The following is a 24,893-nucleotide window of genomic DNA, read 5'->3' on the forward strand; positions in this document are numbered from 1 at the left end:
AGAGCCCAGGAATGGATCTCACACACACTCAAATACAACCAGATACCATCACGGACACGCTCACACACACACACACACACACACACACACACACTCAGGCCACAGCTAGTCTGAACGGTCCCTTTGTGTGAATTAGAAAGAGGTGCCACTTTGTGAAGATGTAAGCCCCCGGAGCAAGAATGACAAGGGGAATGTGGTGTGGATTCCAGCCTCCACCCACCCTCTGCTGGGTGCCCCGTGCAGGGCACAGTCTGCACAACCACATGGGATGTCCCCCTCTACCCTTCCTCTTGTGCACTGAGGTGGGCCTGTCCCTGGATGTGTGGGCACAGAGTGGGGGATGGGCAGCCAAGAGAAAACACAGCTTTTCCTTGAATCATGTACTGCTTCCTGTCCAGAAATATTCAGGGCTCAGGAGGCAGCCCCATCTGGCCTGAGAAGGGGTCCCTCTGTGTGTACTTACCTGTTGGGATAGGTGACATTACATGGCACTTTGCCCGTGTAATTCTCATTAAGCCAGCGATTCGCCAGTGCTTGCTGAATATTGGGCCTCTTCACAGGATCTGGTTCCAGGAGAGAGCGCAGGAAGTTGATGGCACCTGGGAAGACATTAGGCAAACATACCCATGTTACAGGCTGAACGCAGATGCCACCGAGACTCAAGGCAGGTGGTCCACCCCCGCTCCTGAGTCATGGCCAGCACTGGTCTATTCCCTGGATCTCCGGGTGCCTCAAGTCCAAAGAGTTTAAGATATCTGTCCAAGGGTACACGGTTAAGCAAGACCCAATTCGGGTCTCCCCATGCCCTGCACTTCCCAGGACAACCTGTGGTCTGATCTTGCGGCCCATCTCTAAAGGTGAGCCCAAGAGCTGTTCTATTTCCATGCTTGAAGGGATAAAAGAAAGTAAAGAGAAAATGCTTGTTCTCAAGGTGGTTTTTTGAGGAAGTACTCAGAAAGGAACCAGAGGGTAAAGGCACTCTGAATTATACCTTCTAACTTGCCTCTCACCATGTGACACACAGAGTCTCAAGAGACCAAGGGAGGTCCTGCTTTCTTTCTGGTCTTTTTTTTTTTTTTTTTAAAGAATTGGGGAGGGGGAGGGGAGGGGCGGAGGGACAGGGAGAGAGAGAATCCTAAATAAGCTCCATGCCCAGCACGGAGCCCAACATGGGGCTCCATCTCACAACCCTGAGATCACGACCTGAGCTGAAATCAAGAGTCAGACATTTAACTGACTGAACCATCCAGGCACCCCTTGTTCTTTCTTTTAAAGCCATTTTGCATGGCCGTCCACTTAGTCCCCACACCCTAAACAGACAGCACAGTACCCAGACCAGCCAGAGCCCATGCCCATGCAGCCAGGCCAATCAGAGAGCCAGCTTCAGTGAAAGTGTAAGTCAACTCTGTAACAGCCACCCAAGTTTTAAATGCCTACTTTGTGTACAAAGTTCCAGTAAGCACCACACTATAAACCCATGTCTACTTGATAGGCCCTTTCCTTTTGTGCTCTCCCTCAAAATGAAGGGGCTGCTTGGGCAGAATGTACGCCAATCAAGTTTGTCCTTATTTTGTAGCTGACTGAAGTTTGCTGTGGTCACATCAGTTATGCTGAGCATGGTATGTAAAGAAAAAAATATGAGAAGCAACTGACAAACTATAAAATCCCTCCAGCCCCCTTTCCTTTCCATCCCAGGCAAAAATGATTTTCAAATGCCCTGGGCCTCCTTTCATTAGACGGATATTTAACGAAGCACCTGCTGTCCATCCAGACACTAAGGTTCATCTCTAAGTAGATATTTGCATCCTTGAAGATTATAACAATGTAAGACAACTGCACGACATGAGGAAACATGTGTATAATGCATAGGAAGGTCACAGGCTCCAAAATTGCTAGCAGAAGAATACACATGAACACATATGGACAAAGAATGCCAGGGATTACTTTGAAATGAAGATGGTCTGTCTTGCTTGAGTTGTGGGATTATGACTTTCTTTTTATTCTATGCTCCTTCTCTTACAGAGCATGGTCATATTGTCTTGGCACTATAAAAAATATCCTTTTATGTAGCTTTGTCTATGATATCCAATTTCCAGTAGACCAAGTAATAGACTCCAGAACAGAGTCCTAATTTGCTTGGTTCCCAAACTTTTCTTTTTTTTTTTTTTTTTTTTTAAGATTTTACTTATTTATTTGAGAGAGAGAGAGAGCGTGTGCTGGAGAAGGGGCAGAGAGAGAGAGAATATCCAAGCAGACTCCTGCTGAGCATGGAGCCCGATGTGGGGCTTGATCCCACAACCCATGAGGTCAAGACCTGAGCCAGAACCAAGAGTTGGACACTCAACCGACTGAGCCACCCAGGAGCCCCAGTTCCCAAACTTTTCTATCCTTCTCTCCAAAGTTATCTTTCAGTTTTCTAACATAATCTAACCTCTCGAAGAAAAGTCACTTTCTCACAAGCTTTTAGTTGTCATTCTAATACTGTTCTTACAGAATGGTAGTGTTTTCTGTCAATCCATTTTCTGCAGGGTAGAAATCAAGCCATCAAAAGAGGAGCTGATGATGATGGCAGAATCCACCCAAAAGAAACAATTTTTACTTGCTCATGCCACCAGGTAACTCCCCCAGTGGGTTCCCATCCAGTTGCTGTGGTCACCAGAAAGTCATTTCTCATTAAGAATGGAGTGGGTAAAAATATACGTGCAGACGCCAGCTTACTCGTGAGGTACATTTAATACTCTTAAGTTTTATAGCTGGGTCTCCAAATAAAACTTTCCTAAAATATTCTTCAATGGTCTGAAAAGCAAAGAGATCTCAAAAAAAAAAAAAGACGAAGAAGAAGTTCCTCTTTCTGGAACCTCTATCTCCCTTCTCTCGACTCCCCTACATTGTAAGCGTCATCTGGATGCCTAATCAGGGCCATCTATTGGTCAAATAAAAAATATGTGGGCTTCCTCCATTGAAATGTGGAGGCTGTGCGTTCATGATGTTTCTGAGACATCTCTGTCGCTTACCCTCAAAGGACCTGTACAACCCAGGCTACTGCCAGGCTTTTTCAGAGTATGATTAACCCAAAGAGCTAAGAACGGACTGGATGTGCATTTCTGTTCTATTTTCAGAACCACGCACTCGGCATCTTCACAATTTGCTGATGAGCACAAGCAATTTTAGTTCTAATCTCTACTGATGAATTTTATTTCTTTGGACATCACCAACATGGCATTCCTATCCACGAAGGACTTTGAAAATATCGGGAGAGTTCTTTGAAGTTTGTCTTAGGATCCTGAAAATCCCTAGGTTTCATGAGCAAAAGGGATTAAAATTCTCCATTGTCCTGGAAAGCCATGGTGGGCCCGGCCTCTCATTGCTCTCTACCCTTCTAAGCTAGTAACTGGGGTCTCCATTCAGGCCCCAGGGTAGGGATGACCCGCACAGAGAGCTCCGCCTCCTTGCTCCACATCGCACGTGGCATGCACTTCTCCGGTGCGAAACCCACTTCCCTCCATGCAGAGTCTGCTTTCCATAGTCTGGACTGGTTTGTGTGAGCACCTTGACACCATGCCTAGGGAAAAGGCTACAGGACACAGACAAAGCCAATCGGACGTGTAGCCCAGCAGATGCAAATGGGAGTCCTATCCGCACCCGAGTCTCCTTCCTTATCACCTCCGAGGCAAAAGCAGCAACGACAATTATTTGACAGTTGAACCTTCTCACAGATCCCCGTTGGCACTGGCTCTCCCCTTGCGCCTTCGGCTTCACTTCCATGACTTCATGGTATAAAACCCTCCTGGCTCGGAAGTGACTGTTTGGAATATGAAAGCACATCACTGAGAAGTAGAGATGTAAAGATAAGCTGTCTGAAAAATGTGTAAGCCATGAAAGGCATTCCCAACTCTGCGATTCGCAAGTGCCAACAAGCAGAACGAGACTGTCTAGAAGCGAGAATTGGAAAGGGCCCAGAAGCTTAAGTTTTCAAACCACGTGGTAGAGATGAGGGGCAATTCTTCAAAAGCATGCACAAAGGACTCACAAGGGCAGTAACGCTGTCCTTTTTTTTCAACTCGGCAAAAATTCTCCCAACTTAGGGCGCCTGGGTGGCTCAGTTGGTTAAGCAACTGCCTTCGGCTCAGGTCATGATTCTGGAGTCCCGGGATCGAGTCCCACATCGGGCTCCCTGCTCAGCGGAGGGCCTGCTTCTCCCTCTGACCCTTCCCCTCTCATGCTCTCTATCTCCCATTCTCTCTCTCAGATAAATAAATAAAATCTTAAAAAAAAAAAATTCTCCCAACTTAATCTAAAAAAAGAGTACTATTACACAATAGATGTATAGAGATCATTGCAAATATGAGTGATAGAATCATGAAATTAAAGATGTGTTGGTGAGGGGCGCCTGGGTGGCTCAGCCAGTGAAGCGTCTGCCTTTGGCTCAGGTCATGGGATCAAGTCCCACATCGGGCTCCCTGCTCAGCGGGGAGTCTGCTTCTCCCTCTCCCTCTGCCCCTCTCCCTGCTTGTGTGCGTGCTCTCTCTCTCTTTCTCCCAAATAAATAAATAAATAAAATCTTGTAAAAAAATGAAGATGGTGTTGGTGAGAGGCTTAATGAAACAGGCCATCAGAAGGCCAGGGGCTCACCTCTGAAACTGAGGTCATTCACTGTGTAAACAAGGTAAGAGGACCTGCACCCCTCCAGTAGCCAGACAGCAGCTCGGGGCCCCAGTGCATTGGGTCAAATCCTGTCCCTGAGCAGGTGGGAGGATCTGTGGGCTGCCTTCCAGAGCCACACACTTGGACAACCCAAGTCAGCAACCTAGATTCCCCGAGAATCTATTCTGTACAAACACCACGCTTGATACCTGGCAGGAAGCCCTCGTTGAGGAGAAATAGGAGAAATGCTTATATATCCCAATAGTTTAAAAAAAAAAAATTAGGGGAGGAGTCCAGATTCCTGAATTGGAAAATCAAATATAGAAATGCAATTCTTGGGGTGCCTGGGTGGCTCAGTCGGTTGAGCAACTAACTCTTGGTTTAGGTTTGGGTTATGACCTTGGGGTCATGAAATTAAGCACCGTGCGCTCCACACTCAGCAGGGAGTCTGCTTGTCCTTCTCCTCTCTCTTGAGAGCACAAGTGGTGTGGAGGGGCAGAAAGAGAAGGAGAGGGAGAGGCAGAGAAGCAGAATCCCCACCGAGCAGGGAGCCCAATGCAGGGCTCGATCCCAGAACCCTGGGATCATGACCTGAGCCGAAGGCGGACACTTAACCGACTGAGTCATCCAGGCGCCCTTAATTAAATAAAACCTTAAAAAAGAAGAAGAAGAAGAAAGAAATGCAATTCTTGCTTGTTCATGCTTGACAAGTCAAGACAACAAAGTCCCTTAGGAATGTGAAGATCTTTAAAAAGCACACACACAGCTTAAGGCCAAAGTCAAAGCTGTCTGCTCAGAGCAGGAGCCAACCCCAGTGACGCTAAAATCGCTCAGAACATTTCTTACATATCTTCTTTGGAATTTCTTCTGGACTATTTTCTTAAACATCTTCGGAGTGGAGCTTTTACTTCTTTAAGGTATATTTAATTTTCACAATCAGAAAACACATAGAGCCCAGCCTGCTAAGTCTGGGTAGTATTACTGGGGTTAAAACAATGTTGGTTCTTTTCTTTTTAAAGATTTATTTATTTATTTGAGAGAGAGAGAGAGCACAAGTGGGAGGGACAGAGGGAGAGGGACAGAGAATCTCAAACAGACTCCACACTGAGCACACACAGAGCCCGATGCGAAGCTTGATCCCAGGACCCTGAGATCATGACCTGAGCCAAAACTAAGAGCTGGAAGCTTACCCGACTGCACCACCCAGGTGCCTCAAAACAATGTCAGTTCTGAAGTAATGAGACTGACTTCTTGGGCTGCTAATCTCCCTGCCCTTACCCTGATGCGCAACCCACCCTGGGGACTACCACGGGCTGAACCACCTGTTCTTCCTCCCACAACCTGTGGCCCACACTCATGCCGTTCAATAGATGTTACTGGTTTTCTGCCTTTTAGACACACAGCAGGGTTGTATTTCCCCATTCCCCTTTAGTTGGGTGAAGCCATGCGACACGCTTTAGAAAGTTAGGAGTTATGAATAGAACATTGGTGGGAGACTTCATTGCTAAGTGAGAGATGTTCTAGACTTTTCTTTCCCTCCACATGGACCAGGTATGTTTGAAATGGTAGCTGCTCCATCAGTCTGGGACTCTGACTGACTAGAAGGGGCAGAATCCTCCAACCCTTGATCCAGTTCTCCACAGATCTGTGGCATGAATGAGAAAGAAGTCTTTGTTGTCTTAAGCCACTGAGATTTGGGGGCTATTTGTTACTGTAGCACAGTCTGGCCTACCATGACTAAAATAATGAGAAGCATTTCTCCAGCTCCTCAGTGTCTCAGTGGTACTCAAAGGGAGCCCTGTCTGCCTTTTTCAGGCATGAGGGTACGAGAGATTCCACCCTCCCTAGCAAAGTACAGACCAAATTAGATCATGACATACAAGAATGCATTTCAGCTTGAATTCCATTTGGCAAGCTTCATGGATGCTTTATAAACTCAAGAGAAAAAATACATAACAGTAGTAAAATAAAAATGCTGTATTTTAAACCATGTATTGTAAGTTGAAATTAAATAATTACCTTTTTTGTTGTTGTTGTTGTTGTTGCATGCCTTATCTTAGTGAAGCTGAAGCTGAGTTTATTCTAAGGAGCCAATTAAATAATTGCCAGGGCCAACCTGAAGCCAGGCACTTGAAGTGAATTGTGACCCAAACAAAAGAACAAATTGTGCTAATTTACTGGGTCTGAAACCAAATCTTAGTGTGACCTGTTTATTGAAACGTGAACCACCTGAAGTTTGAGAATACTTGCCAAACACACCTGATGATTCAGTCTAATCAAGTAACTGAAACTACATATATTTAAAAGCTTTTGACAGGCTCAAACCTCAAATAGCAAAACAAATCACAGACCAAACTTGAATGAAAGTAATATTCCTTTACAGTGAATGGACTGAGGAAAGCACAATAGAAATGTGGTTATAAATGCTTTTTTTCAAAGTCAACATTATAATATGGTGAGCTTTAAAACAATCAAGACTGCAATTATTTTTCCAAGATCCTTTCGATGTGTGTGTTTTGTGCAGAAGGAGGAAGTTAGGGGTTCAGAGTTATAATGAAAAAGAAAAGGACCAAGGTGAGATGAATGGTTGCTTACCCATGGGAAACTCAACCACACCTGAGTCATAGTTTAATCCTAGGACAAGGCCTAATACCATTTCTGCAAAGCAAATACTGCTTCATGGATGGACCAAATCTGGTAGGCATACAAGTCCTGGAACCCAGAATCCAGAGCAGCGGGCACCTTACCTGTGGAGAGCTGGGTGGGGAGGGGGTTCATTTCCTTGTCCACCATCTTCTGGTACAAAGCCCTCAGGCTAAAAGGCTCCACCGTGAAAGGCAGGGTCCCAGTCAACATGGCATACATGTTCACACCTCTGAAAAGAGACACACCAAAGCATGAGCCCAGAATGGGGCCCCTGGGAGAGGAAGACAAATAGGGCATGGGCTTGGCAAAGCTTCAGCCCTGGCACTTTCACGCTGACCTCAAGAGGCCTTCTTTCTAGAAAACTCGGCACCACAGTGAAGGAGCAAAAGTGAAAGGCATGGGTAAAAGCTTGCCTGTGAAGACTTGGACAATGGACCGTGGAGATCAAAGGAGTCTAAGGAACTTCAAGAGCTACCCCCTAAAGAAGGGAAACCATGTCCTTCCTTCTGGAAGGAAGTCCAGACCAAATTCTGTGAAAAATATCAGGAGCATGCTAGGAGCCTTGAGTAAAAGTAGTCTTGCCATTATGTGGTCTTCCAAGGATGGCTTATAAGGTGGAACCTGGAGGAAGCTAGACAAAAAAATAAAGGGCAAGACCCTGCACAGGGAGGCAAGCCACAGCCTGGCTGGCAGGTCTGATTACCTGTCAGTCCTTCGAAACAAAAGTCACATCCCCAAAACTGGCCTGTTGCTTTTCCCTTGAATTCTGTTTGTGCCTATAACTAGAGAATTCCCCGGGGGGTGGCTGGGGGCGGTGTCTCCTTCCCACCCTTATTTTTTATATTATTGTTCATTGTGAGATTCTGCACCCCCAGCCCTGGCCCCGTAGCTCAGATGTGGTCGGAATACCTTCTGAATGGGCTTAACTGCTTATACCCAAAGCCAACCTAGCGAACGGCAACATCTTCTTGGAGGACTTTTATTTTCCTGATGCGCAAACCTCATATCATCTTGATGAGATTTCCCGATGGGGATGAAATACCTGTCTGCCCAGAGGTCTCAAGTGTTCAAATGTGCCCGAGGGAATATGTTTTAAAAACAGGCAATAGGATTTCCAGTCAAAACAAATCCAGTGAGACTGAAATTAAGACCCTTGGGGCCCAGTTCCACTGAGGCGCCTGTGAATTACAGTGTCCCAGATCACGACAGGTACAGAGCCCACGGACTCCAGCCAGAAATCATTCTCAGATTGCAGACATAACTCTAAGATCCGGTGCCTCCGCTGTAACTCACAGCGGAGTTACGGAGACAGATACCTAAACATTCAGGCCACAGACACTTGCTGGCTGGCTCCCCACCCCAGGTACAGGTGCGCAGGGGTGAACCAGACAAAGCCCTGCCATCTTGGATTGTGGGGACGGACAGTCAACGAGTCAACAGATGACTCAGCACAATCTTTTCAAGTCGCGGCAAATGCAGGGGGTTTAAGAAATGCACTTGGCTGCTTCCGACCACAGAGGCGTTCAATTAAGGGAGAAAAAAGTCTGTAGTAAGTACTTGAAGACAGGTGGCCTCTGGGGGGGAGGGGCGAGTATCTAAGTGCAAGGTTCTAGGTCTTTGGGATGGGGATGATAAGCTGGGCAGACGAGATATGGAGAGAAGAATGAACCAGGCATAGGCAGAGCCATTTACAGGAGCATTTCCCTGTGTGTTTGGTAGAACGCATTCCCCAGGTCAAGAACAGATGTTGGGTGAATACAAGTTCTGCGGCCAAAATATTTGGGGAGCAGTCATCTGGTATTAAGTGGCTTTAAGGGGCTCAGAACAGGGAGCAGGAGCCTGGGGCAGTAAATCAGCACGCTGCTATTGGAGGCTGAGAGGGATGGCAGGCCAGAGAGAGACAGGCTGGTAAGTAGTAGACATCGGAAGGAGCTGTGCCAAGTTGTCCACAAACGTGGAAAGCAGGACGAATGGTGGGAACAGTGACAGAACTGAAGAAGCTGGGAGGGGCGGAGACATGGAGCACTAGGGCTGGTAACGCGTTTGGGAACCTACCATGCGATGCTGCATTGTGGATATGTTTGAGCCAAAGCTAAACATCCTGGCTGGGAGGGGTCTTGGAGACCAACAAGAGAGAAAACTAAGAAGCCCCCCCGCCAACCCTCCCAGTTATAGAATTTCTGCATTCAAAGGGGTCTTGGACACGTGGCGTTTGTAATAGGAAACCCTCCCAGAACATGCACAAAGTTCTTGGGGGCTCCTGAACCACCTTCAAGACAACGGTTACCAACCTCCCCAATGCAGCTCATTCCATTTAGGGCAACTCTAGACACGAGGAAGGCATCCCCATACTAGGCCATGGTCTCTCTCTTCTCCCCTTTGGTTGTGGAACAAGACCAGTCTTCTCTGTCCCTGCTCGCTTCTGGGCACCTTCGTCTTGGTCGTAACATTCACACCTACAGCTGAAGAGCCTCCTTCTTACACAGTATCATTTCCCTCCTCCCACAGGTAAATGTTTTATAATACCCAACCATACACTGTTTCTCAAACTGAAGTCCATAGGACACGTCTTCAGGGGTTCAGCAGTTCTATTTTTGAGTTTCTTTTGCTGATATACTAAAACATCCTACAAGCCGCAACCAGGGCCATTGGTCAGCCACCATATAACCAAGTACACACTGGATTTCGGTGCTTGCTTTTGCATTTGTGTTTACCGACACACAACCTTTGCCAAAATATAGCACTCTTATTGTCACAGGCTAATAAGAAAGGAACAGAAATGGACTTTGGGGTGGTTCCCAAAGTGTGCAGCATCACCTGGAAATGTTGGATCTCCAAATTCTTGGGCCCCGCCCCAAACTCACGGAATCAGAATCTCTGGGGGTAGGGCTCCACAATCCGGGTTTTCACAAGCCCTCCAGGTGCTTCAGATGCAAGGTCAGGTTTGAAAGCCACTGGAAGGGTGAAAACGGCGGGGAGAATTGAGTGATCACATGGCAATGGGCCAACCAGCTCAGAGTGCCTGTGCCTAGGAAGGAGAAGTATGCCCAGACCCCTTAGAGCAATTCCATTCTCACGAAGCAGAAGCCGTGGCACCCAACTAATGCTGCTAATTTGAATATTTGGGGATTCTTTCAGTCTTGGTTATATTTAACTTGTAAATTAGTTTTGGGTTTTAATTTGTACAGGGCCATACATAAAAGGAGCTTAATTTTACATTCATGTACATTAAGCAAAATTTAAATAAAAATAACTAAAGTCAACACCAGGGGTTACCAAGAATGTTTTTCCTTTTCAAGAAGAGTATATAATACTTCAGTTTGAAGAATAGTGTCCTATGACCTTTTCTATTTCCCTGTGTCTTCAGGGGACACAGAGCTTCCTGTCACCGGTGGGATGCATAAAATCGTGCCACATGCTATAGGAGGTAGGACATTACAGTCATGGCAGGAAATCCAACTGAAGGATGTAATATGTAATATGAGGCCGGAGGACCAACTCTAAAACCTTTATGGAAGTTTCTTTCTTCAAGGCGCCTTTGAGACATCTCCTCGCCACCAGCTGGCCTCAAAAGATGACATTCTGATCACTGCCTTTCTCCATTATCTGTCTGGGACCACAGATAAATGTAACCGATGCTTATTTTAAAGACAGTACTGGTGATCCTGTGCAGAGTACTCCAACCAGGATGGAGTGAGTGGTTTTTACAAAAACCGATTATTTTACCAAACTGACTCCAGAATTTCATTTCGCTTGGAGAGGTTTATTGTCAGCAAAAACAGTCGCAAGTCGTTAAAGAGGACCCTGCTATCTCATCCAGGGTCTCTCCTCTACAAACCATGGGTAACAACAGTACCTACCTCTCAAGCTATATGAGGGTCAAATGAACTAAGCCACAGAAAGTACTAGATCCTGGGTCTGGTACAGACTCAGTGCCTGATAAATGTGATCTGCTTCATCACTAAACTTTTAAAAACCACAGATACAAAGCTACAATTATTATACAACAACTGTATCCTGTTATCAAATAATAATGGAAATCTATGTGAAGAGTCATCCCGTTCCAGGAGATTTTATGAAGAAACCAGATCGAGTGTCTTCATTCCTCTCCCCAGGCTTTTCATACATGTTTAATATCGGGATAAAGAGAAATCTCATCCCTCTGACATTTCAGAAGTATGTGAGAATACCAAGGGAAAAATGTGGAATGCAGTTTATAAACCTCTGTAATCCCATAGAATTAGTAGGAGTCTCAAGATATGTTCAGAATTTCCTGATGTGTCTTTTGAAATATGGTCCAGGGACTTTCTAACATCTCCATGGCAGACATGGGGCCCCCAGGAGTCACAAATAGATTTTTTGCTTAAGATTTTTAAATTTATTTATTAGAGAGCACGAGCGGGGAGGGGCAGAGGGGGAGGGAGAGAGAATCTCAAGCAGACTCCACCCTGAGTGCAGAGCCTGACATGGGGCTCAATCCCATGACCTTGAGATCATGACCTGACCCGAAACCAAGAGTCAGACGCTTAACCAACTGAGCCACCCAGGCACCCCGAATTACAAATCGAGAAAAAAAGGGATGAGAGACTGGAATGAAGGACACAACAAACAAACACTATGGGGGTTTTTCCAAACAGAAAGAAAGAAGGCTCAGTCAATTACTGGATGATAGAAAACCCAAAGCTACTGGCCAGTGTGGAATATGAGGGCGTCAAAAGGGAAAGATAAGTTGACAATGAAGAAAAGCAGGAAGATGAGGGGATGGGGCCCCATGAAATATAAATTTGGAATCTTTGGGATTATGTCAGGAAGCCCAATCATGGTCGTCATGTTTTGTCAGATAATGAGATACTCCCTGGAGGAAAAGCTGGAGTGTCACCCATCATCCAAGAGAGGAAAAGCAGAGGGCCGGACCGTCCTGGAGAAGTCAGGCAGCACCTTTAGCAGGACACAGGGACAAAGTAAGGGACAGAGCTGGGCTGGTCCCTGGGGGTGTCTGGCTACTGTTCCCAAAGAGCTGGTGAGCAACATCCTCAGGAACTGCCCAGTTTATAACAGAGTGAAGCTGAGAGAACCTCCAGCTGACACACCTGGCTTCTGTATGATTCTTCAAGAAAGGAACTGCCTCCAAAAAATTAAAAATAACTCTCTGCCTAAAAGCACCATCTTTCCATCTTTCAGCACCAACTTTCAATACAACTTCTGATTTAAAGTCTTGAAAGGAGGGGCGCCTGGGTGGCCCAATCAGTTATTGAGCATCTGCCTTCGGCTCAGGTCATGATCTCAGGGTCCTGGGATCGAGTCCCAAGTCGGGCTCCTTGCTCAGCAGGGAGTCTGCTTTTCCCTCTCCCTCTGCCTGCTGCTCTCCCTGCTTGTGCTCACCCTCTCTCTCTTTCTCTCTCTCTCTCTATCAAATACATACATAAAATCTTAAAAAATAAATAAAGTCTCGAAAGTAGAGTGGGAACAGATCTGTCCATTTGGAAAATCTCAAACTTCATGACCACTCCTTAAAATGGACTGTGTTCCACACGAAATTACCTTCTTGTGGATTTTAAGACTTTTTCTTCCTTTTCCCTTCCTCCTTCCCCTCTTCTATTTTTAAATGCACAGGCTAGCTACAAAAAAAAAAAAAAAAAAAAAGTTGAGATTTTATAACTGAAAAATCTCAGAAGCTAAAGGAAATTTCTCTGTTAAAAGTCAAAAGCCCTAAGCTACCCAAAAGAAATCATAGGTCTCCTGTTTCCACCTCCTTCTCCTGCCATTTTGAGGGGGTATAAATGGAGAGAAAATGCTATTCTTCCCCATTTGACCACTGCAGTAGCTGGTGGTATCTGGTAGTATTTTTACAAAACAGAGTCTAAGGTCTAAATGCCTGAGCAGGGCTGCAAACAAGATGGCTCGCCTCAGCCAACTTGTCTACCCGAAGGGACAGCACTGGGGAGAGATTTTTTCCCACTAAGTGAAAAGAGATTCAGTGAGACTGGGATGGTGGTCTGGGTGTGTTGTACACGACCCTCCACCAGGCACCAGGTCTTCACATAAATGCTTCACCCACCCCAGGTACTCCCAGGAGAGCAAAGAGCAGCTTTGGTTGAAATGATATAGCATTTCCAATGTTTTGGGGATGGGACTCTCAATTTCTGTTTTTCTTACTCTTAGAGATTCACCAAAGTTCTCAAAAGAGCACAGTAATATTCTGAAAATAAAGTTAATTTTTATTCTGTAAAAAGTACATCTGCATTAGTGTTTGTTTGGTTTTTTTAATCAGCATATATTCCACTCTGAGGAAAAGTCAGTTAACCATAAAAACGGTTCACTACTACGGAATGAACATTTTTGGTTTCATGTCTGATATCTCAAAGTTCACTGGAGATGGACATATTCCAGTCATCTCAATTAAAGGTAAGACGCGAATGATTTGAAAGATACTCGTATATGAAAATGAAGACCACTGAAAATAGTGGAAAAGCCCCAAGACAGCATACACCATTTCCTACTGACATTATTAATGCCTGATTCACTAGAGGAGGAGGGCCCTGGGGGCCCCATTCGTGGAAAGAGCTCTCCTTCCAAAGGTTTCCGTGAGTGACAAGCTGGTTTTCTTCCCAAGTCAGTCCCAGAAGTCTTGGAGAAAGGCCCCATCCATCCCTCAAGGTCCAAACCTCCGGAGGCAGAAGTTTCCTTTTGATTTGAGAAGTGAATTCTTCATTCTGTTGTTTCAGAACGATAAAAAGGGATGTTTTATAATACCAGTGTCTGACCCTGAAAGAAAATTGGTTCCATTTTCACTCTCTTTCTTAAACGGCCTTTTAAATTAAATTCTCTTTGGGTTTTCCATTTCCAATTCTGCCAGCAAAGTCGTGGGCACCAAACAGAAACCTGACCAGTATCTCAGACACAACACCCCAAAGCGCTGGAAAATTAATCTCTTAAAGAAGGTTCTGAAGTTTTTCATTTTCTCCAGGATCGAGAATGATAGTAATCAGGTTTTCATACGTTCAAGACTCTGCATATGCTGTTCCCTCTGCCTGGAAATCTTCCTCTCCTCTCCTCCACCTGGCAAACTCCACTTTATGCCTCAGAAGCAGATTCAGCTCTCCTCTGATGGCTTCTTGAAATGACCCAGCTCTGCAGCTGTGCCTCCCGACACGTCGGAATTATTTACAGGTAACACGCGTAGGTAAGTAGGCGTCTTAGTCGGCTCAGGCCACCATGACAGAATACCACAGAAGGGGTGGCTCAGCCAACAGACGTTTTCTCACGGTTCTGGAGCCCGAGTCTGAGAGCAGGGTGCCAACATGGCCGGGCTGTGGTGAGCTCTCTTCCTGGTTTGCAGTCACCTTCGGGCTTTGTCCTCACTGTCGGAGAGCAAGCAAGCTCTCTGGAATCTCTCTCCTTAGAAGGACCCTTATCCCATTATGGGCACTCCACCCTCACGACCTCACAAAGGCACCACTTCCAATTACGTCACACTGGGGAATTAGGGCCTCAACGTATGGATTTTGGGGGGCTTCAGTTCAGTCCATAGCAGTAGGTAAGCGTGTTCGATTGCAAGACAAAACAAAACAAAAACCCAAAGCCCACACATTCCTTACCGCTCCCCCCCATCACAGGGTGGAAATTTCTTTCTCTCCCCTTGATTCCAGGTTGGCCATGCAGCCTGCTTTGCCCACTGAAAGGTTAGTAAACATGACACAGACGCTTCTCGAAAAGTGTTTGTGCACTAGGGCTCGCCCTCTCTTACTCCCGGGGGACTCTTCCACCACGGCGTGAACGAAATTCTGCGTATTTTGTGGCTTTCTTTGTTTCTGGTTTTCACACAGCCAGTAACTTCTTACCTACAGGTAGCAGCAATGCTTGAGAATTTGGATTTACATCGAACCATGGTGACTGGGTGGCTGATGGAGGCTTACGCTCCGTTGGGTAAGCGATGACCAAGAATTCCGTTAGTCTACTTTATTCGTCTGTTAGTGAACTTGACTTCCTGGGAAGGAGAATGGCTCTTGGGATCTGGAGTGGAGAGTTTATACTCATCAGTTTACTTCTGGCCTTTCCCGAGATTCTAGAGCTTAAACAACAGAAATTGATTTTCTCACAGTTCTGGAGGCTCGAAGTCCAAGCCGAGAGAGTCGGCAGGGTTGGTTCTTCCTGAGGGCTGGGAGGGAGAACCTGTTCCATGCTGCTCCCAGAGCTGCTGGTGGTTTCTGGCAATCTGGTGTTCCCTACCTCAGAGATGCAGCACCATGAGCTCTGCCTTCAGCCCCACACGGCGTCCTCCCTGTGTCTCTCTGTGTCCCAATTTCCCCCCTTTATAAAGACATCTGTCATACTGGATTTTATGGCATCATTTGCACTGGGTTACCCCTGTAAAGACCTTCTCTCCAAATAACATCACATTCTGAGACACTGGAGGTTAGGACTCTGGCATATCATTCGGGAGGAGAACCCAATTCAATCCATAACATGTTGTTATCCACCTGCTTATAATTTTCCAGTGGCTTCTTATAACCTTTAGGGTGAAACCCAAACCCCTTCCCACACCTCCTCACCCCACCCCACCCCCACCCCGGCTTTGCCACATCCTGTTCCCTGTGTCTCAGGCCTTCCTTCCTGACACCTCCCTCTCCCCAGAGTTCAGTTCTACTCATCCTAAGGATTTGGCTTTGAGATTTCCTCCTCTGGAGGCCACCACCCCCATCCTCGTTCACTGCATCCCACCCATTTTCTCCATAGCCATTCCCACACCCAGCTTACAGCTTGTTTAAAAACCGTCTGCCCCACTAGAATGGAAACCCCAGGAGAGGAAGCACAACATAGTAGAAGTAGAAGCAGTGAAGAGTGACGATTTAAGACAAACTCTAGAGTCAAGCCAGCTTGGTCAAATCCTGGCTCTATACCCCCTATCAGTGCCACTTGGGTGAGGGCCCAAGACTCTTCGGGCCTCAGTTTCCTTATCTGTAAAGTGGGATCACAGAGCACTCCCTTGAAGGGTTGTTAGGCAGACAAGATGAGTTAATACTTGCAAAGCCCCTGGAACACTGCCTGTCACTCAGTCCGAGGTACGTGAGCATTAATAACGATCTTTGCGGGAGCAAGGACCGACCAAGGCTGCTTGGCTATTTTACTCCCTGCTGTGCACTCAGAATTCAGCACAGCACCTGGCTCAACACATATCTGCCGAATGAACAAATTGCTGGTAAGCTATCTGTTCCTCATGTGGCCTCTTTTTGCTTTTTAAGCTTTATCAATAGCAGCTTTTAAAAGGGGCCTAATTGATGCCATCCCTGTGAATTAGGCATGGGTCCTGTGGCCTCATCCGCTAGAGAATGTTCCAGGGTCAGCTAACCAATCTTGCTCCAGGGAAACTTCATTTATTAGAATAAAACAGGGTCCTTCATGGCTAAACAGGGTGAGAATCTCCACCACAACTCCCCACCACGGGGCACTAGCACACGGAGTTTCTGGTCTACCTAGAGATCCCCCATCAGCCTCCAGAGCGATGCCACAATCAACTGAAAAGACCAAGGTGTGTATGGTGTGTTACTATTTGTCAAAGACTTTCCCATACATTACTCTCTGGCACCAGGACTAAGAATGAGGCCTGACGAGAGCTTTTCAGAAGACCGGAAGCTGTGTATCACCTTCTTGGGGGAAAAAAAGGCAACTAGGTGGGAGGTGAGCGAAGAAACGTCCAGCAGCTCCAGAGGGCCCAGCGGTGGCAGAAGCCGGGGTGGAGGAGGGAAGCGAGGGTTCCGGGTCACCCTCATCCCTCCCGCAGCTCCCCTCCGCCTTCCCTCCTCTAAACCCACCTTCCGAGTGGAGCCACTCCTTCTGGCTGATGCGTGGGGACACAACAGCTGGCAGGAGACCAGGCCCCTTTATCTGAATCATGGGGTCCCCCAAACTGAGAAATAGAGCACCTGGGGTCCCTAACTATGGATTTCTTTCCCAAGTCCAGGGACTTGACAGGAGGGCCAGGGACAAAGTGTGAGCTTACACCTGACCCTCAGACGGGCTGTCCTCAGATGAGCTGTCCTCATCGCCAAATTCCATCTTAATCAGGAGCCCACTCTCTGCCTTTTGCAGCTGGTGCTTTCCATTTCCCCTTGGATTTCCCCAGACAGGAGAAATGATTTCTTCCCATCTTACAGTCAGCACAAGGGGTCGAGAGAGAGGTCCCTCGCAGGTGAAACCTGCCCAGGACCTCCCCTGGGGCTCTGACAGTCCATAAGGCTCCTCCCTTCTACCAACACTTCTAGACGGTGAGGAGCTGCCTGCGCTGCCAGCCATGGAGTGGAAAGGTCCCCCTTCATAGGCTGAGCCTTGTCACCATGACAACTCGTGATGACACTTATCCTTCGGTCCCCGAGAGAGCAAGGCCTGCTCTCCAGCTGCCGGCTTCTCTTCCCCGTGGTCATTATGCCTCCCACCCCACCAGCTAAATCACGCTTCTGAACCTCTTGGCTTTTCAGGCTCTCTATGCTCCATAACCTTTTTATTTATTTATTATTATTATTATTATTATTATTATTGGTGCACAAATGGTCCCTTGTATAGCTCTCCATTTAGCATAGGTGAGTTCCCTAACTGTTAAGGAGAGAAGGTGATTATAGACTCTAACATTTATATTCATCCCTCAGTAAGTATTTACATGTGCCAGACATGTGTGAGAATTCTTAAGCATTGAAAGGGACCAAGAATGGATTTCACCTCAAGTATCGACTCTGATCCATTGGCAGTGCTCTCTGATGGCTGTGTTAAGAAGGATTCTGAGGCCCTCTGGGCCCAGAACAAAGAGCCTGTGAATCAGCAATGCTGGCCAAACGACCCAGGGAACCTCGAGGAGAAGGCTTCCTCTACTGGGGCTTCCTGCTACCACTCCCAGCCACTCTGGCGGCCCCCCAGCACCCTCCCCCTGGGGGCCATAAGCACTCCAGCTGTAGCCCTAACCACACCTCCTCTTGAGGGGTCAGGAAAGTCACTGGGAGCTCAGGCTTCTGGCTGAAGAGCCGTGAGTGCAAAGTGCATCTCCACCACTTACTCTGTAAAATGGGCACGAGAGAGCCTCACTGGCTGTCCTGCGGATCAAAGGGGATAATTAACGCAGAGCACCCAGCCCTCCCCAGGAACGGAAGCTGACTCCCCACTAACCTGTGACTAGCTGCACCCACGTCCCAGGAATTCTCTTGTCCTCAGCATCTCATGCTGGGCTCTAGTTCCCCTCACCTCCCACTGGAACCTCCTGAGCTCCTTCCCTTCTAGACCCTCCCTCGGGGTTCCCTGGCTCTGTTTGCTTCCTCTGCCAACGGTAGCCCCTGACCCTGTGGCTTCTGTCCCTCCCTCCCCTCCCTCCTTTCTCTAGCCCCGGCTCTGTGCCCGCTGTCCTGCCCCATCAGCCTGCAGAGCAGGGCTTCAGGCAGGGGAGCCGTGACCATGGGGTGAGAGCCCGCGGAGCGGGGCGCAGGAAACAGATGAGACACCAGAGGCTCCAAGTCAGCCTGTAGGAGGCAGGGAGGGCTGCCCTGGGGAAGTGGAATCCCAGAAAAGAAGAGGGAAAGAGAAGGTGTACAGGAGCAGGGACAAGAATCCCTGGGTGAGGGAACAGCACATGCAAGAGAGAGGAAACAACATGGAGCCCGCTAGAGAACGGATGTGGAGAATGGCTTCCCACGAGGCAATGGAGCCAGGCTCAGGATTCAGTCCTTTATCTTGAGACCCTGGAGTTTGCCTGGTTCAAACCCCAGCTCCACCACTTAGTAGCCCCGTGACCTTAAGAAATTTTCTTAATGTCTCTTGCAATGGGTTTCTTCTCCCATAAAATGGGGATACCAGAGAGTAACAGTTTCACTGGGTTACCGTGAAAATTAAGTGCCATGGTGCATGCCACACACCAAGCATGCAGCAAATGTTAGCTTTTCTCCAGTCTGGACGAGGGATGTGTAGCAAGAAGGGAGAGAAGCAGGGCAATTCCAGAAATGTACCGAATCAACACATTCTGGGCTCAAATGAGCTGTCCTCATCGCCAAATTCCATCTTAATCAGGAGCCCACTCTCTGTCTGCAGCCCACTTCCCCTTGGTGAGGAACTCGGTCCCTACCCCAGAATCCAGGACCCTGCACGGCTCCCCCTCCCATTCACACCTGATGCTGAGGGGCTCACTCGGCGTGGGGACCGTGGGGATCCGGACTCAGGAACACTGCAGCGACCCCCGACTCATCGCTTCAGTGGTGACTGAGTTTGCCCCTGGTGGCCCACCCTGTGCGGGACCCTGGCGAAGCAGACCCATAAGGTCCCCATCCTCCTGCAGCATCCTTCCCGACTAGGGAGACACACACTAAATGGATTCACAAGCCATAAAATGTCAGGCCGCCATGGGTGCTAGCGAGGGATTCGCAAGGGTGAGGAGACAGAATCGTGGGGGCCTTTCTGACAGGGAACCCAGCGATGCATTCTGCAGGGGGGGCACTGGATTAAAACTGGAATGTGGGAGTGGACAGGCCACCTGAAGAGCCAGGAAATGGCATTCCAGACCCAGAAAGAGCAGGTGCAAAGCCCAGAGGTGGGAAAGATGAAACAGAGGCCAATGTGCCTGAGGAATCGAGAGCGGAGGGTGGGGTAGGAGACGCATGCAGCTTTCTTCTGGAACCAAAGGAAAGCTGCAGGACAATTTTAAGCAGGGGAATCACAGGAGTGACTTGTGAAACCAGAATGTGAGTTCCGTGAGCTCGGGACTTTGTTTTCTTGTCTCCCCAGCAACGGAAGGAATTTTGGCAAAAGCCTCTCTGGTGGTCTGTGGAGAACCGACCAGAAGGAACAGAGGTGGAAAGCCAGGCTCCAAAGAATTGCCGGATATCTGTCCCAGAGCCGGTAATACAACACCCTTGTCATCGAATACTCAAAGGTTATTTCATAAGAAAGGGAGAGCGGACACGACAGTTCCCTTTTATAAGCTCCATCACTCACATGGACCAGACATCGATTTTGGGGCCATATTTCTTCCTGGCGAGAAGTTCAGGTGCGGCGTAGGCTGGGCTGCCACACTGTGTGCTGAACGGGTCGGAGTGGCCCAGGATCCCCGCGCAGTTGCTCAAACCAAAGTCTGCAAACAGGGGAAGACAAAACCAGCTCCAAATTAGAAAACTGTGAAACAGAAGAAGGAAAAAAAAAAAAAAACAAAAAACTAACAACCCTAGGGCAGCAGGAAAGGAAACATTCTCTCGGGCTGACACATCATTTAGCATCCCAAAGGAGCACCAAGCAGCTGCAGACCATAACCTCTGGATACGGGGTCTCGAGCCTGGAAACATTTTATATCAGGCCTCACTGTAAAATCTAGCTAGAGCTAAAAGTATGTTGAACCAAAACATATTGTCATCAAACCTTGCAAATGAGTCATCCAGGAAAAAGAGAGGCTTCGCTTTCTAGGACTAAAGGCAGGAAGAGAGAACGAGCAGAGGCCTCGGAGTCAGCAATCTGGCTTCCAAGAGGTCACGTGGGGAAACGCTGATGGAAGATCCATTTCCTCTGGCTAGGGTCAGCGTCACCCCGGGTAACATGCGATCCCCCCACGTAGACTTGACATTTTCCGGCTCAGTGTTTTAATTTCATGCAAGTCTTTTAAAAATGCTCCCGGTGCATGTAGCAATGTGTGGGGATTGGAAGAGGGAAAACTATACCCCCGACCATTTAGACAATGCTGAATGTTGGCTAGAACTCTAACGTCAGGAAGACAGCAATGAGAACTGGACTAAGCGACCTCCTAGCGTTGCCTTGTTCTTGGATGATGGAGGCAAATGGGAAAAGCAAAGAAGAGCCCGATGCATCCAAAGCTCGCTGGGTCCAGTACACCTTTTCTTTCGTGTTTACTTTTTTGATCCTCACGATACTGCAACTGACAGGTAATCAGAGTTGTCAGTGTTCTGTCCCCATCTGATATCTTTCCTGATCCCCAGAATTCAGATCATTGCTTCTCCTTTGAACTTCAACGTGAGTATTATGGTTCTCGTCCCCCAAACAGGAGACTCTGCCCACAGGGCTCAGTGGCCAGAGACTGGCTCCATGTCTTGAACAAAACCCTTGTCCTTTCTCAACGGTAGGATTTATACCTGCTTTCATTACTGTGTTTTCTCCTTGACTAATGTGCCTCCACTTGCAAGCGCCTGACTGCTATAACCGCTCAGGAAAGCTCAGGAACAGAGAAACACAGGACGGGACGTGAAGTGACTCTAAGTCCATCGAGTGACTCACACCACGGGTCAAGATGCACCACTAGAAACTCTCCCCACAGTCGCTGGCTGAGACTGTGTCATGAAGGAGCTTTCCCAAACAGAGCCCCCTCCCCAAGAGAGAGCTCCAAAAACTCTTCAAGGCTCTGGGCTTGGAGATGGAGAACCAGAACCTACCCTAGGGATTGGCAAACCACCAGGGGATGCTGCATGTGGACACATGTAACTCTTCCTTTGCTTTTGTTTTTTTATGATTCCATGTTTTTTTTCTCGTAACTTCCTTTTGCTCCCTACTCTTCCCCCCGACCCAGCCCCTGTTTCCTCCCCAGCCTACACCCCTCCCCCCTACACCCCTCCCCCCCAGTCCACACCAGTAGGTCCCACATAACCTGCCCAAGAAGGCCCCTACAGGAGCCACAGGGCCCCCGGCTTCCCATCTTGAGAGGAGATCTCTGTGCCAAAGGATCTGAGGGCCCCTGTTCTCAGACCTCTCGGACCCCTGTAGTATCGCTGACACAGGAAAAAAGGGGGAGGGCGAATATTTTTGTAAGAGGAAAAATCATAGCGTGCTTGAAATTGGATGGTTGCTTAAGTATGTTGGGTCTGCAAATCATCCTAAAGGAATTTTAATAAAACAACAAATGCGTAAAGAGCACCATGGAATAAAGATTACATTGTTTGGGGGGCAGCATTTTAAGGGAAGTTTCGCAGTCACTTTAGAGGCCCGATCTCCTAGGAGTCCCGTAAAGTTCTCTCTAGATTTCTGACATTAAATAAAGACTCTGTGTCTAATCTCAGCAGGGTGCCATTCACAGCAAAGGACTGCCTCCTTCAGGTCACTCCCTCCACTCCTGGACTGGGGTCTGTTAAGAACTGCTGGACACCAAGAGGGCAGGGCGAGATAAGAGACCAGGTCACCCCCCCACCCCGCCCCTCCCTGCTTCCAGGCAAGCTGGAGAACACAGTGCCTTGCCTTGTCTCAAGCACAGTTTCAAGAAGTTAAATTAGCAGCTGATCTGGTGAGGAAGGAGAAAAGATCTGCATTTTAAATGACTTAATGTTGACCTCACCAGAAGGGTTTCATTTAAAATATATTGTAGAGAAATAACCGGTCCTTTTCACACCCATAAGGGTAATTATTAAAATGTTACACACATGCCTATAATTAGAACGGTGAAATTAGAGAGAAGTCCGCTTCCCGGGGTGTTACCCAGGTCTGCCCCAATTAGATCTGGTAAATAGAGAAGCCCACTATCCTCAGAGAGCCGCAAAATGAATCTCACAAAATGCCCCAGGGAACGCTGCTGTGGGAAACTGAAGTACAAAACTGTTCTGAACGATCAAATATCAGACCGCTTTTTCTGAAAGGGGGAAAAAAAAAATCTTGATTAAATCAGATCTTATTCCCAGTTAGCTCTAGTTTATTTGAAACATGGCAGACCGGGCTTAAGTAAATTTACTTAAATCAAATTATTCCAAAGAAGGAAAACTATTATAGGAGGAAATGGAAATTGCTATAATCCATCTTTGAAAAATAACTAGGTAATTCCTTTGAAGAAAAGGTTCAAAGAACTTTCAAGTTGCAAAAAGACAGTCATAGAAACACTGGATCCAAATGGTCCGACCCAGGGGCAAGAAAACGCACAAGACCCTGGGTCTTCCCTCCGTCCAGCGCCCACCACTAGCTTTGTGATTGACCCAGTGGAAAAAAATGGGGAAAATCGGATATTGGTAAACACAAGGCAATTCCCAGTTGTCCTCTCTGGTACTATAATGTCTCTTGGGATTTCAGGTGTGAGGTAGGCCTTTTGGTTTATGCTGGTCATGAGGGAACTGGGAGCCACATAAAAAGTTCAAATAACGGGAAATCCAATGATCAGAGCCTCCTTGCCAGCAGTCTTGGAAACTGTGGTCTCTGAGACCTCATTTCTGACAGAACCCACTTGGTGTCCCGGGCTTGGGTGCCGATCCAGTGGCCGCCATGTTGAGCGGAGGAGACTCTGAGGCATGTGAATCCAAAGAGCCACCATCCCGCTCCCCTCAAGGGGAACCGTGGGCTCTCACGTATGGAGAGCATGTCCTCCTCTTATTGGCACAGGTCCTCTCTAAGAGGGATTGTCAGGTGGCCAATCTGTGAGCTACTTAGAAACGAATCCACTGTTTACAGAGATTGGTTCTTCCAGAATCTTCTGAGCACACTTCTAACCAATACAAAGAGCTGTGCTTTTCAACACTGTTCATTCCACAGTACATTTCTAGTGTCATACATGATCGTCTAGGTCTATAGCTTGGAAAGAAAGAGAGAGCAAGGCCCAAGGGGAAGGGAGGCAAGAGGGAAGGAAAGGGGCAATAGGAGCAGCACCAGGTTAGGAGACGGAAACCACGCCCTGGTGACCTGCTTCAGCCTCAGTCTGGATGGTGCACGGGGGAATTAATTCAAATAATTGAATTATTTGAACTTTTACTATAATGGACAACCGGCCTTCACGAGGCCTGTTTTCTTACAATCTGTTGCCATTAGGGCAACCCTGTCTCTGACACCTCCACGTTTTCTGAAGACAAGTTACAGGTCAGCCTGCCAGAGAATCTCAACAATCTTCTTTCCTCCATTCCTCGCCCCCCACCAGGACGGGCCTTTGTTTAATGATACAGATCCCGGAAACCAGGACCAGTAAGACATCCTACAGGCATTTCAACGTCTGTCTTGTTTTATGCCTCTGTATTTGGCCCTCGGGACAACCGAAACACGACAGTGAAACGACAGGATAAAAAGAAAATTCTTTGAATTGTCCATTTTAAAGCATCTGATCTTTAAAATCTTTTGAGGGAAATTAAAAAAAAAAAATGGTTTCCTCTTGTTAGTAGTTTTCTAAGGATCGGTATGTTCGTTCATTAACACCTGTCGGCGATGCTTAATCAGCCAGCCAAGGAGTCCGGTTTGGGGAGCCAGGGAATCTAACTGGTTATTTGAATGACATGTTTCAGAGAGTCTAGAGATGGTTTTTAGTAGTTGCCAAACAAAATTTCCTTCTCGGGTAGGAGAGTTAAATTCACAACGTTCTACTGATCCCTCTCTTTTCTCCTAATATAAAGCCTTTTCAAGCCATTGAGATGGAAAAAATTACTTGCACCTGAGGTGGGAAAAAGAAAGAAAAGAGAGGAACCAATGATGATGCTCACATCTGGGTGTAAAAATGATGCCATGAGACTTTTGCCAAGAGCAATCATACAGGCAAACAAAAAGGAATTCTTCTAGAAAATGAGTCATGGAGTGAACTCGCTTATGGACCCTGAATTATGAACCAATTATGACTCACTCTATCCTGGAACTTCCTTCTGATTACCTTCCTTCTAAATTATCCCTCTGCGGGGATT

General features: G+C 47.3%; 1 protein-coding gene across 1 annotated transcript in view; it reads right to left on the bottom strand.

Moving 5' to 3' along the window:
• HUNK (hormonally up-regulated Neu-associated kinase) overlaps positions 1 to 24,893 on the bottom strand; it is a 104,636-nt gene that overhangs the window by 23,744 nt on the left and 55,999 nt on the right. The window contains exons 4-6 of the mRNA XM_045902560.3: positions 20,257 to 20,392; positions 7,392 to 7,519; positions 464 to 599 (exon numbers count right to left, since the gene is read on the bottom strand). Of these exons, the coding sequence (XP_045758516.1) occupies positions 464 to 599; positions 7,392 to 7,519; positions 20,257 to 20,392 (400 nt within the window). The remainder of the gene's footprint in view (positions 1 to 463; positions 600 to 7,391; positions 7,520 to 20,256; positions 20,393 to 24,893) is intronic.

The sequence above is a fragment of the Mirounga angustirostris genome, unplaced genomic scaffold (assembly GCF_029215605.1).
Source record: "Mirounga angustirostris isolate CCGP_5_RB_7025 unplaced genomic scaffold, mMirAng1.0.hap1 SCAF_1, whole genome shotgun sequence".
NCBI lineage: Eukaryota > Metazoa > Chordata > Mammalia > Carnivora > Phocidae > Mirounga > Mirounga angustirostris.